Source organism: Zootoca vivipara, chromosome Z (assembly GCF_963506605.1).
Source record: "Zootoca vivipara chromosome Z, rZooViv1.1, whole genome shotgun sequence".
Classification (NCBI taxonomy): Eukaryota; Metazoa; Chordata; class Lepidosauria; order Squamata; family Lacertidae; genus Zootoca; species Zootoca vivipara.
In genome coordinates this window covers 13,492,685-13,513,377 of record NC_083294.1, presented here as the reverse complement: position 1 = coordinate 13,513,377, position 20,693 = coordinate 13,492,685, and the positions used below count along the sequence as shown (strand labels likewise).

At 43.5% G+C, this 20,693-nt stretch overlaps 1 protein-coding gene across 1 annotated transcript; it reads left to right on the top strand.

The window, feature by feature from the left end:
* The first annotated feature begins 6,532 nt into the window (after positions 1 to 6,532).
* GTF3C5 (general transcription factor IIIC subunit 5) lies at positions 6,533 to 20,489 on the top strand. Its single transcript, XM_035102222.2, has 11 exons — positions 6,533 to 6,752; positions 8,340 to 8,556; positions 9,596 to 9,794; positions 12,187 to 12,382; positions 13,327 to 13,431; positions 15,013 to 15,127; positions 15,289 to 15,369; positions 16,585 to 16,682; positions 17,181 to 17,263; positions 17,762 to 17,904; positions 19,103 to 20,489. Exons 1-11 carry the CDS (start codon positions 6,573 to 6,575, stop codon positions 19,264 to 19,266), a joined length of 1,581 nt encoding a protein of 526 aa, XP_034958113.2. The 5' UTR covers positions 6,533 to 6,572; the 3' UTR covers positions 19,267 to 20,489.
* The last annotated feature ends 204 nt before the right edge of the window (positions 20,490 to 20,693 follow it).

Below are 20,693 nucleotides of genomic sequence, written 5' to 3'. Positions count from 1 at the left end.
CACAAAAATATTAATTTTTACAGACACATTCCACTCGTGCATGCAGACTGTAAACATTGGTTGGAGAATTGCAATGCACAATTTGGGTAAGTGTGGATTTCAAAGGTGTTGCATTTCGGTTCCCATGTTGTTTCAGAAAGTGCAAATTTGAAATATTCGCTTTCAAATGTGAACCACATTTAATTTCTCCTCCATCCCTACTGGTGTGATTAGTCACTTCTGGGACTAATGAGGAGCTGCCCTGTGTATATAGAAATATGGCCTCAGCTGTCCACTCTCTATTGACCCTCTCCTTGGACTATTACGTGGGGCTGCCCTGAAAGACAGACTGGAGGCTGCAGCTGGTGAATAATGCAATTGCTAGGTTGCAAACTGGGTCAGCCTGATGGGACCATTTAACACCAATAATGAAAATATTGCTGGTGCTGCCAGTGAACTACCAGACCATTAACATATAAAGCCCCAAATGGTGTGGGACCCAAGTACCTAAAAGAGCCCCTTTTCAAATACTAACCATCTCAGACCCTATATAATCATCAGGTGAGGACTTGTTGGTGGTGCCACTACTGGGGGAATACCCACCTGACAAGGCCTTTTCAGTGGTGGGTCCCTGGTTGTGGAATGCCCTCCCTTCCAAGATGTGCCTTTCTCCCATGACTATTAACATTCAGGAGGAATTTGAAAACATTCTTCTTTATTAGGCATTTGGTGACTGCAGAAAACTGTTCCTGGTGACTCTGCTATCCTTGGGTGGAGTAACATTTATAACTGTAGGTGCTTTCAGAATGTTTTTAACTGAAACTGTTTTTAGATGGTTTTTAATGTAGTGGTTTTTATAATTCTTTCATCTGTTGTGGCAGTGTGTTATAATGGTTACAGCGTTGGACTAGGGCCTGGGAGACCCGGGTGTGAATCCCCTACTTGGCCGTGAAGCTCATTAGGTGCCCTTGGACCCAATCATTGTCTTCTCAGTCTAACCTACCTCATAGGATTGTTGTGAGGACAAAATAGGGAAGGGAAAACAATGTAGGCCACCTTCAGCTCCTTTGAAGAAAAAAAAAGGTAGTATATAAATATAATAAATAAATAAATAAAATTTAGAATGTGTTTTAAAATTGTGTCTCTTTTGTCTGTCACCCTGGGCTTATTGGGGTGGAAGGGTGGGGTATAAATTAAATTGTTGTTGTTTAGTCGTTTAGTCATGTCTGACTCTTCGTGACCCCATGGACCAGAGCACGCCAGGCACTCCCGTCTTCCACTGCCTCCCGCAGTTTGGTCAGACGCATGTTTGTGGCTTCAAGAACACTGTTCAGCCATCTCATGCTCTGTCGTCCCCTTCTCCTAGTGCACTCAATCTTTCCCAACAGCAGGGTCTTTTCCAGGGAGTCTTCTCTTCTCATGAGGTAGCCAAAGTATCGGAGCCTCAGCTTCACGATCTGTCCTTCCAGTGAGCACTCAGGGCTGATTTCCTTCAGAATAGATAGGTTTGGTCTTCTTGCAGTCCATGGGACTCTCAAGAGTCTCCTCCAGCACCATAATTCAAAAGCATCAATTCTTTGGCGATCAGCCTTCTTTATGGTCCAGCTCTCACTTCCATACATCACTACTGGGAAAACCATAGCTTTAACTATACGGACCTTTGTCGGCAAGGTGATGTCTCTGCTTTTTAAGATGCTGTCTAGGTTTGTCATTGCTTTTCTCCAAAGAAGCAGGCGTCTTTTAATTTCGTGACTGCTGTCACCATCTGCAGTGATCATGGAACCCAAGAAAGTAAAATCTTAATAAATAATAAAAGAGAAAATGAAATTGCCCTTTAAAAGATATCCTACAAGCATCTAAAGGGCAAAACTCGAATGAGCATTTTTATAAATATGTATGGCATGATGATTTTATTTCTTACCTAAACACGTGAGAAGGCCTTATGTTCATGCAGTGCCTTCACTTCAAATGTTTGGCTCATTTAAGTCTACATAGATCCTTTATTCTCATAGGCGGAGAATACTTTTTTTATTAAAAATCTTTTATTATTTGTAAAGCGAATATTTGTATGAGCTAGAACTTTTATTATCCATTTGGAGTTGTGCTCTGTCTTTGTACTTTTGTCCTAGGCTGTGACACTTTATGCTTTAAATCTTTTTGATTCTTTATTTTCTTTCTTTTTGTTACATTTGCAAGTCTTTTTGTTAACAAATCAATGTTAGTTTTAAATATAAATATATATGATGCACTATTTATTTTATGTGCTGTGAAGCAGTTCTCTGCAAATCCCCGCTCTGCCTCCTCAGCTTTCAAGTTCAGTGTGGAATGAAATCCTTCTGAGAGCCCTAAACCTGCTATCCGCTGAGCCTCGAGGCCAATGTCTTATCGCTCCCTGCCACTTGCCTTTTTGTCCCTTGGATTCTCCGCCCCTGGTGATTCAGCAAAATCTTCTCTGAGGAAAGAAACAGAAGCCCCACGTTGAACAAATCACAATGTCAGATTGCCAAGGTGGACAGGAGGAGAGTTGAAATACAAAAAGGGGGCAATAAGGTGGTCAGGATACCTTGACTAGCAAGACTTATTAATAATATTGTACCATGCACACGGGACGCGGGTGGTGCTGTGGTCTAAACCATTGAGCTTAGGGCTTGCCGATCAGAAGGTTGACAGTTTGAATCCCTGCGACGGGGTGAGCTCCGGATGTTCAGTCCTAGTTCCTGTCAACCTAGCAGTTCGAAAGCATGTCAAAGTGCAAGTAGATAAATAGGTACTGCTCTGGCGGGAAGTTAAACGGTGTTTCCGTGTGCTGCTCTGTTTTTGCCAGAAGCGGCTAAGTCATGCTGGCACATGACCCGGAAAAACTGTCTGCGGACAAACATCAGCTCCCTCGGCCAGTAAAGCGAGATGAGATCCACAACCACGGAGTCATTCGCAACTGGACTTTACCTTTGCCTTACCGTGCACACAACTTATTCAAGCGGCAGCAAGTTCCAGGGGTTGACTGCTTGGCAGGGGGTTGGACTGGATGGCCCTTGTGGTCTCTTCCAACTCTATGATTCTATGACTTCTGATGTTTCTGGAAATAAATTGTTCATTTAAGAATGTATGAAGGTGCCTTACACTGAATCAGGCCATTGGTCTATCTAGCTAAGAACTGACTGGCAGTGGCTCTCCAGGATTTCAGGCGGAGAACATTCCCAGCCTGGCCTGGAGCTCCCTGTGGGGATTGAACCTGGGAGCTTCTGCATGCAAAGCAGATGCTCTGTCACTTGGGTATGGCCTTTCCTATACTGTATATTTTAAAATGGACAGGTTGTGCAGATGGGAAACAAACAGCAGGCCAGACATTGTTATAGTTGTTAAGTTACACATTTAGAAACTGCTTTACAGTCTGCATATATGGAAGCAGTGTACAATAAGAAATAATGATATTAACTATGAATAATACATACACCAGAGAGGATACCACCTTCCCTGCTGCTACAGTCACATGGGCTTTGAGATGCTCTGTATGCTTGCTGGTGGCTGTGGCTGCAGCCTGCCATTTTAATTCCCCCACAGTATCTCTGGGTCACTGACATAGTGCTTCTGCACTATGCAGAATGATCAGACATTGCGGATGGAAAACTGTAAAATTTCTCCTTCCTCGTATATAGGGTGAATTCCAGAAAGCCGCCCCCTGGCAGAGCTTTACACCACAGTACACATAACACATAGTTAAAATGGCGGGATTTGCTCCAACAAGGTGCAGTGATTGCCACCTTTTTAAACACATCTGGAAGAGGATTGGACAAACTATTGGAGGATAAGACTATCAATGGCTACTAGCCATGATGGCTATGTTCTTCCTCCACGGGCAGAGGCATCTAGTTGGCCCCTGTGAGACTAGATGCTGGCAGGAGTGCCAGCTTGGCCCTGTGACTGTGAGTGCCCGCGGTCGTGGATGTCATGCAGCGTGCATGGCCCTGGTACCAATTCTTTTTGGTGCTTGGGCACCCAGGGCCCCAGAGAGTTAGCACCTATGGAGGCTGGACTGGGTGGGCCTTTAGCCTGATCTAGCAGGGCTTTTCTTATGTTCTTATGATCAGCTCTAGTGAAGACAGATATAATATTTTAAGTGCAGTGGTGGTAAATGTATGCTCAAACCCTTCCATTACACTTGAATTCTTACATCAGTCTTCACCCTCAGTTTCAGCTAGGTGCAAGTTTTCAAGGAAGATCAGTAACAGTTGGTATAGTACGGTATGTTTGCCATTACTAATCTACTAACTGAGGAATCCCCTGAAAAACCAGCGCCAGAACATACCGTGCAAAACCACATCTGTATGTAATAAACAAAACAACAACAGCAACCCTTGTACAGTGTGCCTCTGTGTCACTGATAGTTGTCAAATAGTGCACCCTGGTGTTCATGAAGTGAATAAACAGACAAAAAGGGAACAAATCAACACTCCAATAGTCTGGAGAAAGGGCTTCCTGATTACCTTTGATGCCACCTTTTCCCTCTCTCTCCTGCAGAGTAAATGTGCCAACACTATTAGACCCTCAGAAATACTGTATTTGCCAACTTGACTGCTTTGATCTGTGGAACTGGCTCCATATACAGTCATACCTCAGGTTACGAACACCTCGGGTTACGAACTCCGCAAACCCGGAAGTATTTTCGCCGCGAGCGCATTCTGCACATGTGCAAAGCGCAAAAAATCACGGAAATCGCGGTTTGCACATGCGCAAAATGGGGCCTAGGGTTACGACCATTTCGGGTTACAAACTGCGTCCTGGAACGGATCGTGTTCATAACCCAAGGTACCACTGTAATACTCTTTCTGCAGTTGTAAGAAAATGTAAAAAATTAAAAGCTTACGTTTTTCAGATTTTCTGTGGATGCAGTTTTGTTGTTGTTGTTTAGTCGTTTAGTTGTGTCCGACTCTTCGTGACCCCATGGACCAGAGCACGCCAGGCACTCCTGTCTTCCACTGCCTCCCGCAGTTTGGTCAAACTCATGTTTGTAGCTTCAAGAACACTGTCCAACCATCTTGTCCTCTGTTTTCCCCTTCTCCTTGTGCCCTCAATCTTTATCTGCCCTTAAATGGATCCTGGTGGGTCTGGGGCAACAGCACAGAAAACAGCACTTACTTTATGGCACAAAACTAGCACAAAACTTGGGCATCAGTTTGGAGGGGATCATACATAGTTGGATATTAGGGTGTACCCCTCTGTTATAAGAATTTTAAGTTACAGGTAGGTATTTTAAGAATTTTAAGGTTATATATAAATAAATGTTTGTGTGTGTGTGTATATATATATATATATATATATATATATATATATATATAACCACATGTCTGAAACCCCACAGAAAACGTCCTGAACAAATTGACCTCAAATATTTCTCTGCAAGGTCAAAGTGTGAAACCTTCCCATTGTCTTTTCCTCACAAATCCTGTTTTAAGGGCACATTTAAGATATGAACAGGGTAAATTCCTTCCAGCAGCACCTTAGAGACCAACTAAGTTTGTCATTGGTATGAGCTTTCGTGTGCATGCACACTTCTTCGGTATCTGAAGAAGTGTGCATGCACACGAAAGTTCATACCAATGCTTAAACTTAGTTGGTCTCTCAGGTGCTGCTGGAAGGACTAACACGGCTACCTACCTGCAACATGAACAGGGTGTGAGCCTGTGACCTAGATTCAGGAATTAAGTAGTTATAATAACAAAAGAGTGGCAAAAACCCAGATAATTCAATCAGGTAACTTGCCAGACAGGAGATAAACAACACACTCAGATTTCTGTTGTAGTCCGCCTTTTCTGTGATGTAGGTATGATGTTTCTGGAGGTGGTCTTGGACTCCAGGGTCAATTTAAAATGTCTATATAAGGGCTGGCACAGCTTTGTTCTGGGTCCTCCTCCTCTCTCCTGCGTGTGGGGGAGCACCCTGTTGCAACAGTTAATCAAGCTCAGGCTTATTAGCTGTTTTGCTTCTCAATATTCTCTGGTTGGTCTCTGTTATTTTCTCCTACCAATAGAGAACCTACAAAAGGACTCTATATGGGCTCTTAGGTACCCCATAAAGGAAAAGGAGCAGGGTTTTTTATTATTATTATTTATATCACCCTGGTTTGAGTATCAATTACTCAGATTGGAGGGCGGCACAAAACGCAGGTTTAATTTCCCACAGCAAATGTAAACTTCACTCAAAACTAATTTTAAAAAGTCATGTCCACTTCTCCTAATCCCCAGAAAAGAAAAAGAGAGAAAACAAACATTATTTGCTTCTTGCCAAAGTGGCTTTCTGCACCCTGGCAGGAAAAGAAATACTTTTAAGATCCCTTGCTGGATCCATCTACGACCCCAGAAATTAGAAGAGACTCGGGCATCGTGCAGGCTACCTTCCCCCCCCCCGCCCACTCCAAAAAGAACCCTCTACCAAAAAGAAAAAGAAAAAAATAGAATCTACTGTAGAGTACAGTGTATATGTATAGGAGGAACCTTTCTTCCCCGGAACCTTCGCGATCGCCACCGTGTTGCTACGCGACGCGGAGGGGAGGACGCTTTTGAAGAGAGCGACTGTGGCGGTTCCTGGCGGGGAAAATGGTCGGGGAAACCAGCGCCGAGGAAGGCGCAGGCTGCTGCTCTCCGGCCGTCGGGGCGGACGCGGCGACTTCAGAGCTAAACCGCGATAAGAGGCTGGTGTGCGTGGAGTACCCGGGCGTTGTGCAGGACGTGGACAAGACGCTGCTGACGCTGGGCGGAGAGGAAGGGGTCTCTAGGGTAAGGATGGGGAGTGGGCGTCCTCTGAAGAATGGCTCTTCCTTCTCTCTGCTCAGGTTATTGAGAGGCAAAGCTGCCGTGGGAGGGGAGGGGGGGGGTCTCAAGCCAGCCTGCATTCGGATGCCCTGGCACCCGTGCCTGGTTACATCGGACACTTTGCACGTTCCCTGTGGAACTCTTCTCTCCCAGGGAGTTTTCATGACAGAGAGTTTCTCTCTCTCTCTGCTCAGAGCCTCCAGAGGCAGGGCTGAAGAGTTGGACCCCATGGGAGTTGAGAAGTGCTTTTACAGGTGAAACTCGGAAAATTAGAACATCGAAAAGTGCATTTATTTCAGTAATGCACCTTATTATTTTTTTCTTTTTCTTTTAATTTTTACGAATGCTATCTTTTGGAAATCCCACAGTAATAAAACAAATAGTTACAATAATACAAAACTAAACATCGCTATTACATTTCATTAATTACATTCCATTTATAATTGACCCGCCTAACGACAAATAATTACAATTTCAACAAATAAAGGCTTGACATATCTTGCTTTGCATGTCATGCATCTGTCTCATATATTGGTTTCACCTTTTAAGTTGCATTACTGAAATTAATGCACTTTTCGACCATATTCTAATTTTCACCTGTTAGCTGTGTACTGTTAGCACGTGCACCATTTCCATTTAGATCATCAACATCATCATCATCATCAGTTTTCCATCACCACATCTATATCCCACCTTCTCCCAGGGAGTTCAAGGTGGCATACACGATTCTCCCTCTTCCTGTTATTTCCTCACAACAACCCAGTGAGGGAGGTTACCCCCTAGGGCAGGATTTGAACCCTTGTCTTCCAAGGACTTAATGGCAGTTTAAAGAACTGGCAGGTTGGGGGTCTTGCTTGTGTATGGCTAATCATAAATGAATATTTTCCAGAAATGTCCCTTGTCTATGTTGAGATATTTCCCCTACAGAAGCTCATTCTGCTCGGAAGAGGCTTCTGGCTGCCTGGGGCAAGAGGGAGCCACATACTTAACACCCCCTTCACACCTTATTTATCTCTCATTTCGAAAAGGAAAGGGTGATCTGAATTGCTGTTCTGCGTGGTGGGGGTGATTGTGGAAAGGGGGGTGAGCCATGCAGGGATGCTGTACATCTGGATTTCCCCGCCCATATACAGAATATAGCAGTCAGCAGCAGTGTCCGACCGGGAAACTCCAGACGTATGTCAGCCCATACCATACAGCCCAGCATCTTTGGGGAAAAAAATAAATCACATCTCAACAACTTTTCCAAATAAAGCTCTACAACTTTTCTGTCTGGATTTTCACTGTTTGAAATATGACAACCTGACATTGTAGGGGTTGGATTATATCCAACTCAGGGTGAGAAACTGCTGGCCCCTGGGAGCCAGCTTGTTGTGCATTTGGTCCACAGCTTCACTTCAGCCCAGCCCACCCTCTCCTGTCTGAGAGCCCCCAGCCTGCTGCATTACCATGCTGGGTTGGGAGGAAGCAAAACCTATTTTCCCCTCACTCGTGTGCTGGCAGAATGACCTAACCTTTATTTACGTTATTGGTTGTGTGCATACTTTTCAGATCTACACTGACCCCAGCCGAAGACTCGAGCTCTACTTCCGCCCCAAGGACCCCTACTGCCACCCTGTGTGTGCCAACCGCTTCCCGACATCTTCCATGTTGCTGAAAGTTAAAAAGAAAATGAGGAGGAAACGGACAGAAGCAGGAGATTTTGAGGAAGATGTCAATTTTGAAGTAGAAGTTCTTGGCATTGTTACCACAGTTTATAAGTTTCAAGGTAACAATTCCTTTCTCTAAGGCAGGGATGAGGAACCTCTGTGGTCCTCCAGATGCATGGCGAGTGGACCAGGGATGATGAAAGTTGTATCTCAACAACATTTGGAGGACCTCACCCCCTTTGCAGTAAGGAAAGATTTGTCTCCATCATAAGACTCTGCAAATTTCAGTTCAGCCCTACTTCCTTGCCTCAGGGATTCTCACTGGGTGTGCTGTCTGGTGGCACCAAGGAGACCCCATGAATACCGGGGGGGGGGGCTGCCTGAATAAACCAGGGATTTCTTCAGTAAACACAACATTGTGATCAAAACAACAGCCTCTTGAGATCTCACAAAAGTAGAATCCACATGCTTATAAATTACACAGGCTTATATAGCGGCATTATATCTACTTAGCTATACACAGATGTAGAAATTATGCTACACACTCGGAGGAAAAGCATGCCTGCATTATCATTTGAGTCCCTGATCAGCGATAAGAACAGGATGTTTACTCTCTATCAAGCTGTTCTCAGTGCTGAGTCCCCGTCCCCCCGGCACATTCTTGACACATTCTTAATACAACAATATACTTCCACACACTATTTCACAGTTTTCACATCTCTTCACATGTAGGCTCTCTATCAAAGCATATGCTATAATTTTCACTACACCAGGCACCATGTTATTCCTAATTGCATGTGCAAAACATTTTGAATGTGATTGCATTGTGCAAATCTCCGCAAGTTGCCACTTTGAGAGCCTCTTGGGTTGCTACAAAGCAGAATCCCCAGTATCTCCAGGTAGGACTGAAAGAGAGTCCTTCCTTAAAACTCAGAAAGCGGTTTCCAATCAATGTAGACAATACTGAGGTAGATGGACCAGTCGTCAGACTCAGTATAAGGCAGTATGTTCCAAAGAATGTTAGTATTCAAGCATTTTAAAGGAATTAATAGATTTGGTACTGAATGAGATGCCTGCTTTTGTGCAAGTTTCACTAAGTAATGCAGTGATGGAACAATCTGTTGGGTGATCTGCACACTTTTGCTGCCTCCTCTCCAGGGATGTCTGATTTCCAGTATCTGGCAGTGCACTCTGGACCAGATGGCAAGCAGGCCTCCATGTATGACAAAGTCCTGATGCTCAAGCCAGAGAAAGAGGAGTTCTTCCTGAGTGACCTTCCGCTTTATATCCCTCCACCCATTTTCTCACGCTTGGACACTCCTGTGGACTATTACTATCGACCAGAAACGCAACATAGGTCAGTGTCTTCTTTTGTAGGTGATGGCAAATCCACCTGCTGAGCAATGGATGGGGTCTCTGCTGTGGCAGGATTAATATAAGTACAAGCTACTATGTTGGCTGAATATAGTTGCTGTTTAGGGTTGGACTTGGATGGTAGGGGGGGGACTTCTGGTCCTTAGGCCAAACATAGCCTTCTTGGCACCCATATCGAGCAAACTAGCTTATTGAGCTCTGTCCTCTCCACAACCCCACTCTCAGCTGTGTGCAACAGCATCTGGAGGGCAACCCTTGATCTAAGAAGTGGTATTCCCCTCTTAAGGGAATTACTGTTCTTTTTTTGGGGGGGGAAACAAACAGCTTTTTTCATGTGTAGTGGTACAATACAACCATATTGGAAGCAAATAAAAATAGTGTCTTCTGCAGTGTAGGTCCAGGGTATAAAAAGGAAGCTCTATGGGAGCTGTTTCCATTGTACCCTGTACAAATTAGAGAAGATATAGAATAATAGTGTATATCTCCACATAAAAGTCATATTCAGCTGGCCCAAGGTCTCCAAGAGGCTGCCTGTTCCTGTTTATTATAAAGATTCACCAGATGGCTGCAAAGTCTTCAGGCTCCACTTCATCCTTCCAGACTCTCAGGTGGTGTTTTAGTTTTTCAGAGGCAGCAAAATAAAGAACTTCTTAAAACTATCTGTCCAGAGTGATATTGGTTACATTCTTCCACTCTTGTTCAGCTGCCAAGCATGCTGCAACCATTAGGCCCTGCCCTCTTTTAGATTTGGCCCTGCCCACCACTGCCTGGCATATAGCCCTTAGAGTGCTACTCACATAGACCAAAAGAGTGCTCCACACCTGTTGTGCCTGGGAGCAACCTTCCATACACCCAGAAGTCTCCAGTTGACTGTAGTGGCTATTGGTTCTGACAGTTGCAACAGGCACCTGTGGAGAGCCCCTATCCACCCTTCTTGGTACCTCTCCTGACTTGCTTACCTGCCCAATGCAGCACCTGACGTCTTCTGGCAGCAGGGAGGAACAACAGTGACTTCTGTGTTCCTCTTTGCTTCTAGGTTAAATCAAGCAATACCAAACAGTAAGCGAGTAAGCAAGCAAACAAGCAAGCAGCAGTGTTACTGAAAGAACTTAAAAAGGGCTTTTTACATGTGCTTGTTGCAGCTGTCAGAAATAATAGTTGCTACAGACATGCAGAGGCTTCTGGATATGTGGCATTGAGGTATGAACCCAGCTCTCATTTCACTTGGGTTTGCATGCACAAAGGAGTTGAAACAAGGTATTGGAGAGTGAAATACATACTTCTCTTTGATGTGCATGTGTTCCTTAGATATTCACCAGTGTAGCTCAGATCCCAGGGTTGGGACAGCCACATTATTGACATTTGACAAGAGGGGGCTGTGCTTTCCAATTCATTAGAGGTAACATTTGGAACACTTCTCATGCTAACACCTTTGATTTTTCTCACTGTTATTCTTCACGGTTCACTTTGCTATAAAATGTCTGAAAGCAATTTCCCATTCCAGTTTTTAATAAAAAGTGCCTTTAGCTGTATAAGCCAGTTATTATCTGGGTGGCATCCTTCCCTGGCTGTTATATAACTTGCCAGTTTCTACTATTTGTCAGATAATTTCCAGACAGCCTTGAAAAATAGGAGCATTAGACTTCCCACCCAGCCTGCTCTCAGATGAACCATGACTGCATGTAGAAGATTTTAGATAAATTCAAGATTGCAAAGCTCAACTTTTCCCTTTTTAAATAAGGTTAATTCACGAAACAAGATTCCCATTATTAGGTCCCTCCAGACTCCCCACAAACTGACAAAAAAGAGAGAATATATTTGGCCTCATATCCACTATACATTTAAATAGTTTTGTTTTAACAATCAGTCCTCCTCCCTAGGGAACTGTGAGGATTGCTCCTCCAGTATTCCCATTTAAGAGTATAAGATGACTGGGCGTATAAGACAACCTATAACTTTTCCAGTTAAAATATAGAGTTTGGGATATACTCGCCGTATAAGAAATACGACTCGGTGTATAAGATGACCCCTGACTTTTGAAAAGATTTCCCTGGGTTAAAAAGTAGTCTTATATGCAGGAATGTACAGTAAATATAAAAATAGAACAAATAAATATAAATGCAGGCAATCAAACCATCATTTAGCAAAATTCATGTCTTTTTAATGAACAGGTTCATGGTTGCCTCTTCAGAAATTCTCTGTTCAGATTGCAGTTTAAAAGGAGGCATCAGAAAAGAAAAATAGAAAATTACCTTTTTTCAATTTTTTAAATAGAATTTGAGTTGTCATAAACAAAAAAGTGAGCATTATCCAAATTTTACACAACTGAGTCGAACAGGATTCATTTTTGTGATTTCTGTTTTCCTCCCCTGCAGGGAAGGATATCAGAACCCCACATTGTCCAGCGAAAACCTGATAGGTCTCAGCCGAGCCCGTCGGCCCCACAACGCCATCTTTATCAACTTTGAGGATGAGGAGATCCCTATGAAGGCTTTGGACGCTGCAGAGCAGACCTGGAGGAGAGTTTGCAGCAATGCAGTGGATCAAAAAGCAGAAGAGGAACTGAGGAAGGTAGACACAGCTTTCAGGGTCTGTTCACACACTGAAAGACATGTTTGGAAACTTGGGACATGGGAGCCAGGGTTGCCTGGAACTCCCTGTTGAGAGTACCTTGGTTGAGAGGCAAATCTTTTACCCCCATTTTCAATAATTTTATTTGTATAGCATGTACAGAACATTTATAAAAAGGGCACCAGGACAAAAAAGTATATTCTGTAGAAAAGCCACACGAAACCCTAACAACACCAAATCATCAAAAAACGAGACTACAAGGATACCAACAACTAATTCTAGTGAGGCGGCATGAAAAGAAAAAGTTTGAAGGGTCCCAAGAAGGAGACAAAGGGCCACATCAGTCCAGCAATTCTTTCAAATAAAGTCATACTTGGCTGGAATGAGGCAATCCATGCTATGAGTCAAGAAAGGCCCCTATATTGGAACATGGCTCTTCCTGAACGTTTGGCATGTTGGCATTGAGTGCAAAAGAATTGCCAAAGAAGACAAATTTGAAAGTGTTTTCGGTCCTTTCTTGACCTGTGTTAATAAGGACTGAGTCTGGCTACGAGCTCTGCAGGATCAGATTGCTTTGTAGAAAGTGTATTCACAATTTTCACGCACATGAGGCCTTTATGGTGAGACAATGCAAAGCTGAAAATGTTAGTAATGAATTAATTTACTGTATGTGGAAAACGTTCTATTTTTGTATAGAATGCCTATGGAACCCAATTTGTTATTAATGCTTATGTTGTTATTATTTAATGTATTGTTATTATCCAAATGGAACACTCTCACTCACACACATACACACCCATCAGGTGCAGCCAGAAATCTTGGCAGCTTTAAGTTCATGAATTAACTTTTCCAAGGAAACAATGAACAGAGTCTTTTTATGCTTCACATCCTTCCAGCCTTGAGTTATAGTTAGACCCTTTCTTGTATGTGTTTCTGTATTGTAGCTGTTTGAGGTCCGTCCAGTCTGGTCTCGTAATGCTGTGAAAGCCAATATAAGCATCCACCCTGACAAGCTCAAGTTCCTTCTGCCTTACTTAGCTTACTACATGGTGAGTGCATTATGTTTCTCGTGTGTGTGTGTGTGTTGCTTTCTTAAAAAGAGTTCCCAACAGCTCATATAGTGACAATGGATTGAAATGTTCACTATTTAGTAAATGCAGTAGTGGGTAAATGTAGTTGCCAGAAAGCATGCAGCTGGGAAGAATTTTTTGGGGGAGCCACTCAGTAATATATTCCAGAATGTAAAAAAAATTGTTGGCCTTCTTAGGCAACTTCTTAGGCAACTTCTTAGGCAACTTATAGGGAACCTTTTTCAGACCAGGGGTTGCTTTAGCTCACAGGCAGCTCTTTAGGAGCCACATTCCAGTGGTGGGCAGGCCAGGGCCTGAGGCAAAGAGGTGTGGCCAGTGGCAAAAGTCAGTGGAAGTTGCTGGGAACTGTAGGACAGGAGGATACTCTTTTGCTCTGGTCCTGCTTGTGGTTTTCAGACAGGCATCTGGTTGGCCATTGCGAGAACAGAATGTTGAACTAGATGGGCCATCCAGCAGGGCACGTCTTACGTTCTCATGTTCAATGGGTGTTACTCTTGCCGTTGTACAATAGGCTCCATTCCAACCATGCAAAAGCCCCTGGTTTCTACACGTACAGACATACCTTTCTCCTCCCAGATATATAAGAACCATTGCCACAGTTCAAGGATACAGTCCAACCTAGCAAAAGCACTTGAAGGATGTGTGGCATGAGGGGAGGCATGACCTGGGGGCTGGGTAGAGAGGACTGAAGGTCTGCATTCGGGGCTTGAGCTTGAGGTTCCCCACCTGTGATGCGGCTCATTCATCCAAGTTTCCAAAGCACATGTTAAATTGTCTCCATCTTGGCAGAGCTCCATTCCTGAAAGCTGCAATATTTTTTATTGGGGTATTGTCATTTCCCCCCCTATTTTGTCATTGTCAAGAAAGCTCTCATTCAATCGTTCAAAGCATTTATACCCTGCTCTTTACTTAATGGTCTCAGAGCAGATAACAAGTAAACAGAGCACAAACAGCGTAATACAAACAGCATCGCAGTTTAAAAGAAATAGGAATCAAGAAGTGTTTTTTTTTAAAAAATGGTATTATTTATTTATTCAGTTTCTATCCCGTCCACCCTCCCAAAGGAGCCCAGGACAGTAGTTTCTTTATTCACCATTCATAAAATTGCCCACAGACCCCCACTGCTGTGGGCTGAGAGTTGGTGTTCTGGGAAGTTTTGAAATAACTTTGAAATACAGTTTTGAAATGAGACATTTTTCTCCACTCTCCAGAAATAAAATCTAGACGGTGGCAATGACAGGGGCCAGCCATAAATGGCCTTTCTGTGCAAAATTTCCTTTCCTTCCCATTTCCCTAAACCTGAAAATCTAAAGCTTTGCTGACACTCAACAGTTTTAAAGGTCCTGACAGCAGCAAAATCATAGTACATTTTTTCCAGCTGTTGTTAAAATGATTGTGGTGTTGCAATGTTTTTTTTAATCTGAGAGTGCTTTTTAATAAAAAAAGGTTATTTCAATCCTATGTTTGGGTGTAAGGATTAACAAAAAAAAGCATCAAAACCAGAGCCTCACATTCTTGTAATTCTGTGTACCCCTGTAGCTAACTGGACCCTGGAGGAGCCTGTGGGTCCGCTTTGGTTATGATCCCAGGGAACACCCAGAAGCAAAGTTCTACCAGGTGCTGGATTTCAGAATTCGCTGCGGAATGAAATATGGTAAAAATGGAAGCAGGCAATCAGAGTACTGTTGTACTCTTTGCTATCAGTGCCTTTTGGGTGGGGGTGGGGGCAGTTCCTGGTATAATTTGTTTCTCTTTGAGAGGTGCTCTTCTCCATCATCTCTTCTGCCTCCACAGATGTGTTTTATTTCCCCCTAGGATATGCCCCTAATGACATGCCTGTGAAAGCTAAACGCAGCACCTACAACTACAGCCTGCCCATCACTGTGAAAAAACCAGGTACGTGATACAGACAAGAGGGTGCGTAGATATTTCTTTATCTTGTTTAGTGAATTAAACAATTGTGATTTCTTCCATCAATTTGCAGGGGTGTCTTTTGTGGCTCTCTCTGATCCTGGTACAATTTTTGAATGAGATGAACCTCCCTTTTGCGGCTCCTGAACAGGCGCCTGCTGAAAACAGGGCTTGCTTTCAGCACTGATGGCAAGTCCTGCTTTCAGCAGGGAACTTTCCAGATGCGGCTTGAAATTAAAGCTGGGTTTGCAAAGGAAGGAAGGAATTTCACTCTCAGTTCTTCCTTTGAAGTTGAATCACCTGACATCATATGATACCAGGTGATTGACAGGTAGGTGGCTTTATCTGCCTGTCAAAAGTGGCCTCTGGTGGGTGGGCCAGTTCACCAGCCTTTGTGAGATACTTGCCTCTCAAATTTTGACATCTGTGCTGTGTGGTAGAGCACATGCTTTCCATGCAGGAGACCCCACTCTGCCCAGGTTGGGATGGAAAACTGCCTTGTCTGAAATCCTGGGGAGCTGCTGCCAGTCTGCAGACAGTACTGAGGTTGATGGATCTGTGGTCTGTCTTGATAGAAGGCAGCTTCATATATTCCTTTGCCAGTTGCACACAGAACCAGTAGTTACCAGGTGCTGCAGAGCATTTATTATTTAGTATTATAAAACAGGTTGTCATGTTGTAGTTTGTTCTTCCGTTCTTGGTGTCAGTCAAGAAAAAGTGGATAGAGAGAAGTTAAATTTCCCCCTCTCATAATACTAAAAGTTGGGTACCATCCAATGAAGCTGAATGTTGACAGGTTCTGGGCAGACAGAAGAAAGTAATTTTTCACATAGTACATCATTTGAGTATGTAATTCAGTCCAGCAAGATGTAGTGGTGGCCAACAACTTGGGTGACTTTAAAAGAAAATTTGACAAGTTCACAGAGGAATAAAGCTAATCAATGGCTGCTAGTTATTATGGCTTTGTTCTTTCTCCACTGTCAGAGTCAATATGCCTGAATGCCAGTTGCTAGGAATCACAGGTAGAGAAAGTTGCTGTTGCAGTCATTCCCTGCTTTGGGGCTTCCTAGAATAGGCTTTTGGTCAGCCACTGTGAGAACAGGATGCTGGACTAGATGGGCCTTTGGCCTGATCCAGCAGCCAGGCTCTTAAGTTGCTGTGCAACATGTGATTTGGGGGATCTCTTCCTGCCCTTTGCAGCGAGCCATGTAGTTGGCATCCAGGACCTTAAGCAAGGACTGAGCACCTCTGGGATGTCCAGTACACGGAAACCTGCTTTCAGCAAGTACAAACTTAAAGTAGGTATTTGACTTCCTCCTCGTTTTTCCTCCTAACTTCACCCTTTTCTCCTCTTGTGGTGTACTAGGAAGATCTGTTCTCCTCTGGGGAAATACAGATTTGGTCAAGTGAAAGAAATGGGTAGCAGCTTAAAGGCAACATCCTCAATGGTATAAATTCATCCCCTTGTCTTTAGCCACTGTGGAGGTGGGAATCCTTGGGGTTGATGCAAGAGAGACCCTGTTCAAGTCCAGAGGGTTGCTCTGGGAAATGGAGATGTGGACAGTGCTGTAGGAGGCGGTTTGGGGAGGAAGAGATTGAATATAACAACCATGAGGACTCTTTGTGGGTTCTTATTGGAGAAGAGGAGGAAGTTGGGGTGACAGTCTGACTTTGGAGGAGCTAAGGGTTTTCCCCAACAGTCAAGTCAGCAACAGAGGGTCCTGTTGTGGAATCATTTTTACTTTCAGTTCCATTTCTTTTGGTGTCTTCAATCCCTCTGCTTCTTCCTCTCTCAGGATTCGATTTACATCTTCCGAGAAGGTTCCCTGCCTCCTTACCGACAGATGTTCTATCAGCTTTGTGACCTGAATGTGGAATGGTACTTGTGCTTGATCAAAATTGGCTCTAAAGTCACTTGGGGGCAATTTATGTCTGTGTTCATGCATGTCTTTTGTATGTCTGTCTGAACCTCAAAGGTGTGCTCTCCGCTGTGGTGGCCCTGCAAGCAAAACCTGATCTGAATTTTTCCATGGGTACCCTTGCAGTAATAGAAAATTCAGCTGACTGTAGGGGGAGGAGAAGGCTTGCACTCCTTAAACAATGAGCCTTCAGGAGAGAGTACCTCTGTTTCCCCTTCTCAGGCAGTTCCCAGCATTCCTTTGAAACAGGAACCCACAATTACCAGGGATCAGGGTTTTTAAAATCTACATTTGATGGGTTTGTTGGTTCTTCCACTGATGATTTGACACATCCAGATTCTGAGTCTTTTTGTCCTCAGTTTATTTTTTGAGACCAGGGTCAACCTTCACAAGGGAATCAGACCTAATTTGTTCAGTCCTTTGGGGGAAGAGAGAATCTGAGACTAGTCTCTATTCAGCTTGCAGAAGATCATTCGCCGGAATGATGGCATGGAGACGGTGTGTACAGAGAGGGACGGCTGGTGTCTTCCCAAGACCAGTGATGACTTGCGGGATACCATGTCTCTGATGATAAAGCAGATCATCCGCTCCAAAAGGCCTGGTAATATACTATTAATCAAGGGAGGTCAGAAGCTGGCAATGAATCCACGTTTTACAAATGTTAACCTGACCTGGGGCAGCTTGTGTGGCTCTTCTAAGATAGCTCCTGCTGTTTGCAGCTTGAATTACTTGTATTGAATTTTTTAATTTTTTAAAAGTATGATTAGGGATGTCTTTTCAGTATACTGAAAATATATAGTCCTCCACTCAGGTTCATTTTTTTTTAGTGTAGCTTAGGCTTATAAATCAATCCATTTGATTGACTGAAATTCATTAAGCTTGCTAGGTGACCTTTGGCTGGTTACCAAAGCTCATGTCTCCACTGTCAGCATGATGCCTCTGAGTGCCAGTGCTGGGAATCACAGGTGCAGAGAGTGCCATTGTGCCCAGGTGCTGCTTGTGGGCTTCCAAGAAGTGGCACTCTCTCGGCTTAATCCCTGTCACACATTGGTTGTCTTAGGATAATAGACACCTTGAGCTCCTTGGAGGAGAAGCAGGATATAAATTTGAATAATAACACATATCAATTAAGATTTACTAAATCAACTAAAAACCCAAAGTGTTGGTGCTGACCTTTAAAGCCCTAAATGGCCTCGGTCCAGTATACCTGAAGAAGCGTCTCCACCAACAGCGTTCTGCCCGGACACTGAGGTCCAGTGCCAAGGGCCTTCTGGTGGTTCCCTCGTTGCGAGAAGCCAAGTTGCAGGGAACCAGGCAGAGGGCCTTTTCGGTAGTGGCGCCCGTCCTGTGGAACGCCCTCCCATCAGATGTCAAAGAGAAAAACAGCTACCAGATTTTTAGAAGACATCTGAAGGCAGCCCTGTTTAGGGAGGCTTTTAATCTTTAATTGATTATTTTATTCTTCTGTTGGAAGCCGCCCAGAGTGACTGGGGAAATCCAGCCAGATGGAAGGGGAATAAAAATAAATAATTATTATTAGTAGTAGTATTAGTATTATTATTATTATACGCGTGTTTGTTGGAGGAAGAAATAACTGCTTTTGGAATTCCAATCGAAATCAGTTTCTTCCTGCCACTGCTGGTTTTCTGTTTCCTTCAGATGGGACCCCTGAGGGAGTAATTCTGACCGACCTTTGGCTACCTCTCCCCTCCCCTTTGCCCTGGTGAAATTCCTCAGCCACCCCTCCACTCATCCATCCCTGACATTATCTTCATCCCTTCCCCCATCTTTTGCTCCAGCTCTGTTCACAAGCACTTCTAACACAGAAGAGGGCAAAGAGCAGCTGGCGTTCGAGTCCGGAGAGGAGGAGGAGGAGGAAGAGGAAGAGGAAGAGGAGGAGTTCAAAGAACCGTCTGATGGGAGTGAGAATGAAATGGAGACAGAGATTTTGGACTATGTGTGATGCACCAGAACTTGCACTGTGGGACCTATTCCTGGCGAGGATCTTTGCTTCTCTTGTCCCTACAGGCAAGACAGGAAGCCAGGCCTAATGAGACAAATACCCATCCATGTCTCTTCTTTGGGTTCTGTTCTTTACAGACACCCATGTGTGCCTTTTTGATAGTGATTTGGGGGTAAAGATTGTGATGAGTAAGGCTGCTTATCCTTGAGCTCTGCAGGCATGGCAAATGTTCAAATAATGGGGTTGGAGATGCCTTATCCCTAGAGGTTTTGCTAAATATTCATCTAAAGAAAGCTTAGCTAACTGGTTAACACACAAGCCTGGTAGACCTTCATCTTGGCATTGGTTAACATCTCATTCTTCCATATCCTTTAGGAGAGGCAAGCCATTGCAGTAGCCGCCTTACTAATACTAAAGTCAAACTGAAGGCATATGAGAACAGGTTGAAGACTATGCCAGAGAGTTGAGTTGAGAACACAACCTTGTTTCATGCCATTCTTTGGAGGGAAGGTGTCTTTTTATATATATAAAAAAATCAGGAGTCCTTGTGACTGAGTAGATTAAGTTTGAGTAATAGTAATTTTTCCTCTTATGTTGCCAATGATACAATATAAAGCATTCATATACTGATGAATGTGGGAGTGGGGTTCAAAGTGAAGATAATGATTTATGTTTGGATTTAAATTTAGATGAACCAAATTGAGCCAAATGCTGATTGGGGGAATTGTTCATTTTCTGGAATACTGGCATATGCTACGAAATTAAACCACATTGGGGTAAAGCCATCTTTTTGGACCTGTCCACATGTCAACTGTAGTTTATTTGTAACTCTCTCAAGGAGGGTTGTTTCCCAAACGTGTTTTGTACCAATAGTCTATCATCATGCCAGAAAGCTCTTTCCAGTGTCTGGTTATGTTGCATCTCACTGCTTGTAATAAATGGCTTGTTAATTCTATATTATGTAAATGCAGATTATCTAGTAATATATTTAATAAAACTAATTCTCGTTTGACTTCCAATTGTTATTTATTTCTTGAAATATTGAATTCTAGAAGGCCTGGATTTTTGTACATTTCCACCACATGTGGACTATGGACTATACCAGGTGTGGGGCAGCCCCTCTAGCAAAGTGGTGAGGTGCCAGGATGAATCATTCCCAGCTTCCTGGGTGTTAGGTACCACCTTTATATGAGTTTTAGGGTAATTCTCTATTGCTTGCCAAAATAGACTTAAAAGTTTTTTTTTTTTTGTCCAATGTCTATTCCATTGACCCGGGTTAAATTCATAGCCGAAATCACATTCCCTTTTATGTTTATTAGGGTCAAGTGAACTCACTGATGCACTAAGTAGAATGCTATAGATTATGGGTGTTATATATGGGCCATGTCCTTCTGTGGCAATTGCAAGTCTTTCAAATGGGACCATTG

Excerpts from the sequence above, each read along its gene's own strand:
- GTF3C5 (XM_035102222.2), top strand. The coding sequence starts at position 6,573 with ATGGTCGGGGAAACCAGCGCCGAGGAAGGCGCAGGCTGCTGCTCTCCG. Across the intron at positions 15,128-15,288 it reads TCGCTGCGGAATGAAATATG|GATATGCCCCTAATGACATG; the intron begins GTAAAAATGGAA and ends ATTTCCCCCTAG. Across the intron at positions 17,905-19,102 it reads CATCCGCTCCAAAAGGCCTG|CTCTGTTCACAAGCACTTCT; the intron begins GTAATATACTAT and ends CTTTTGCTCCAG.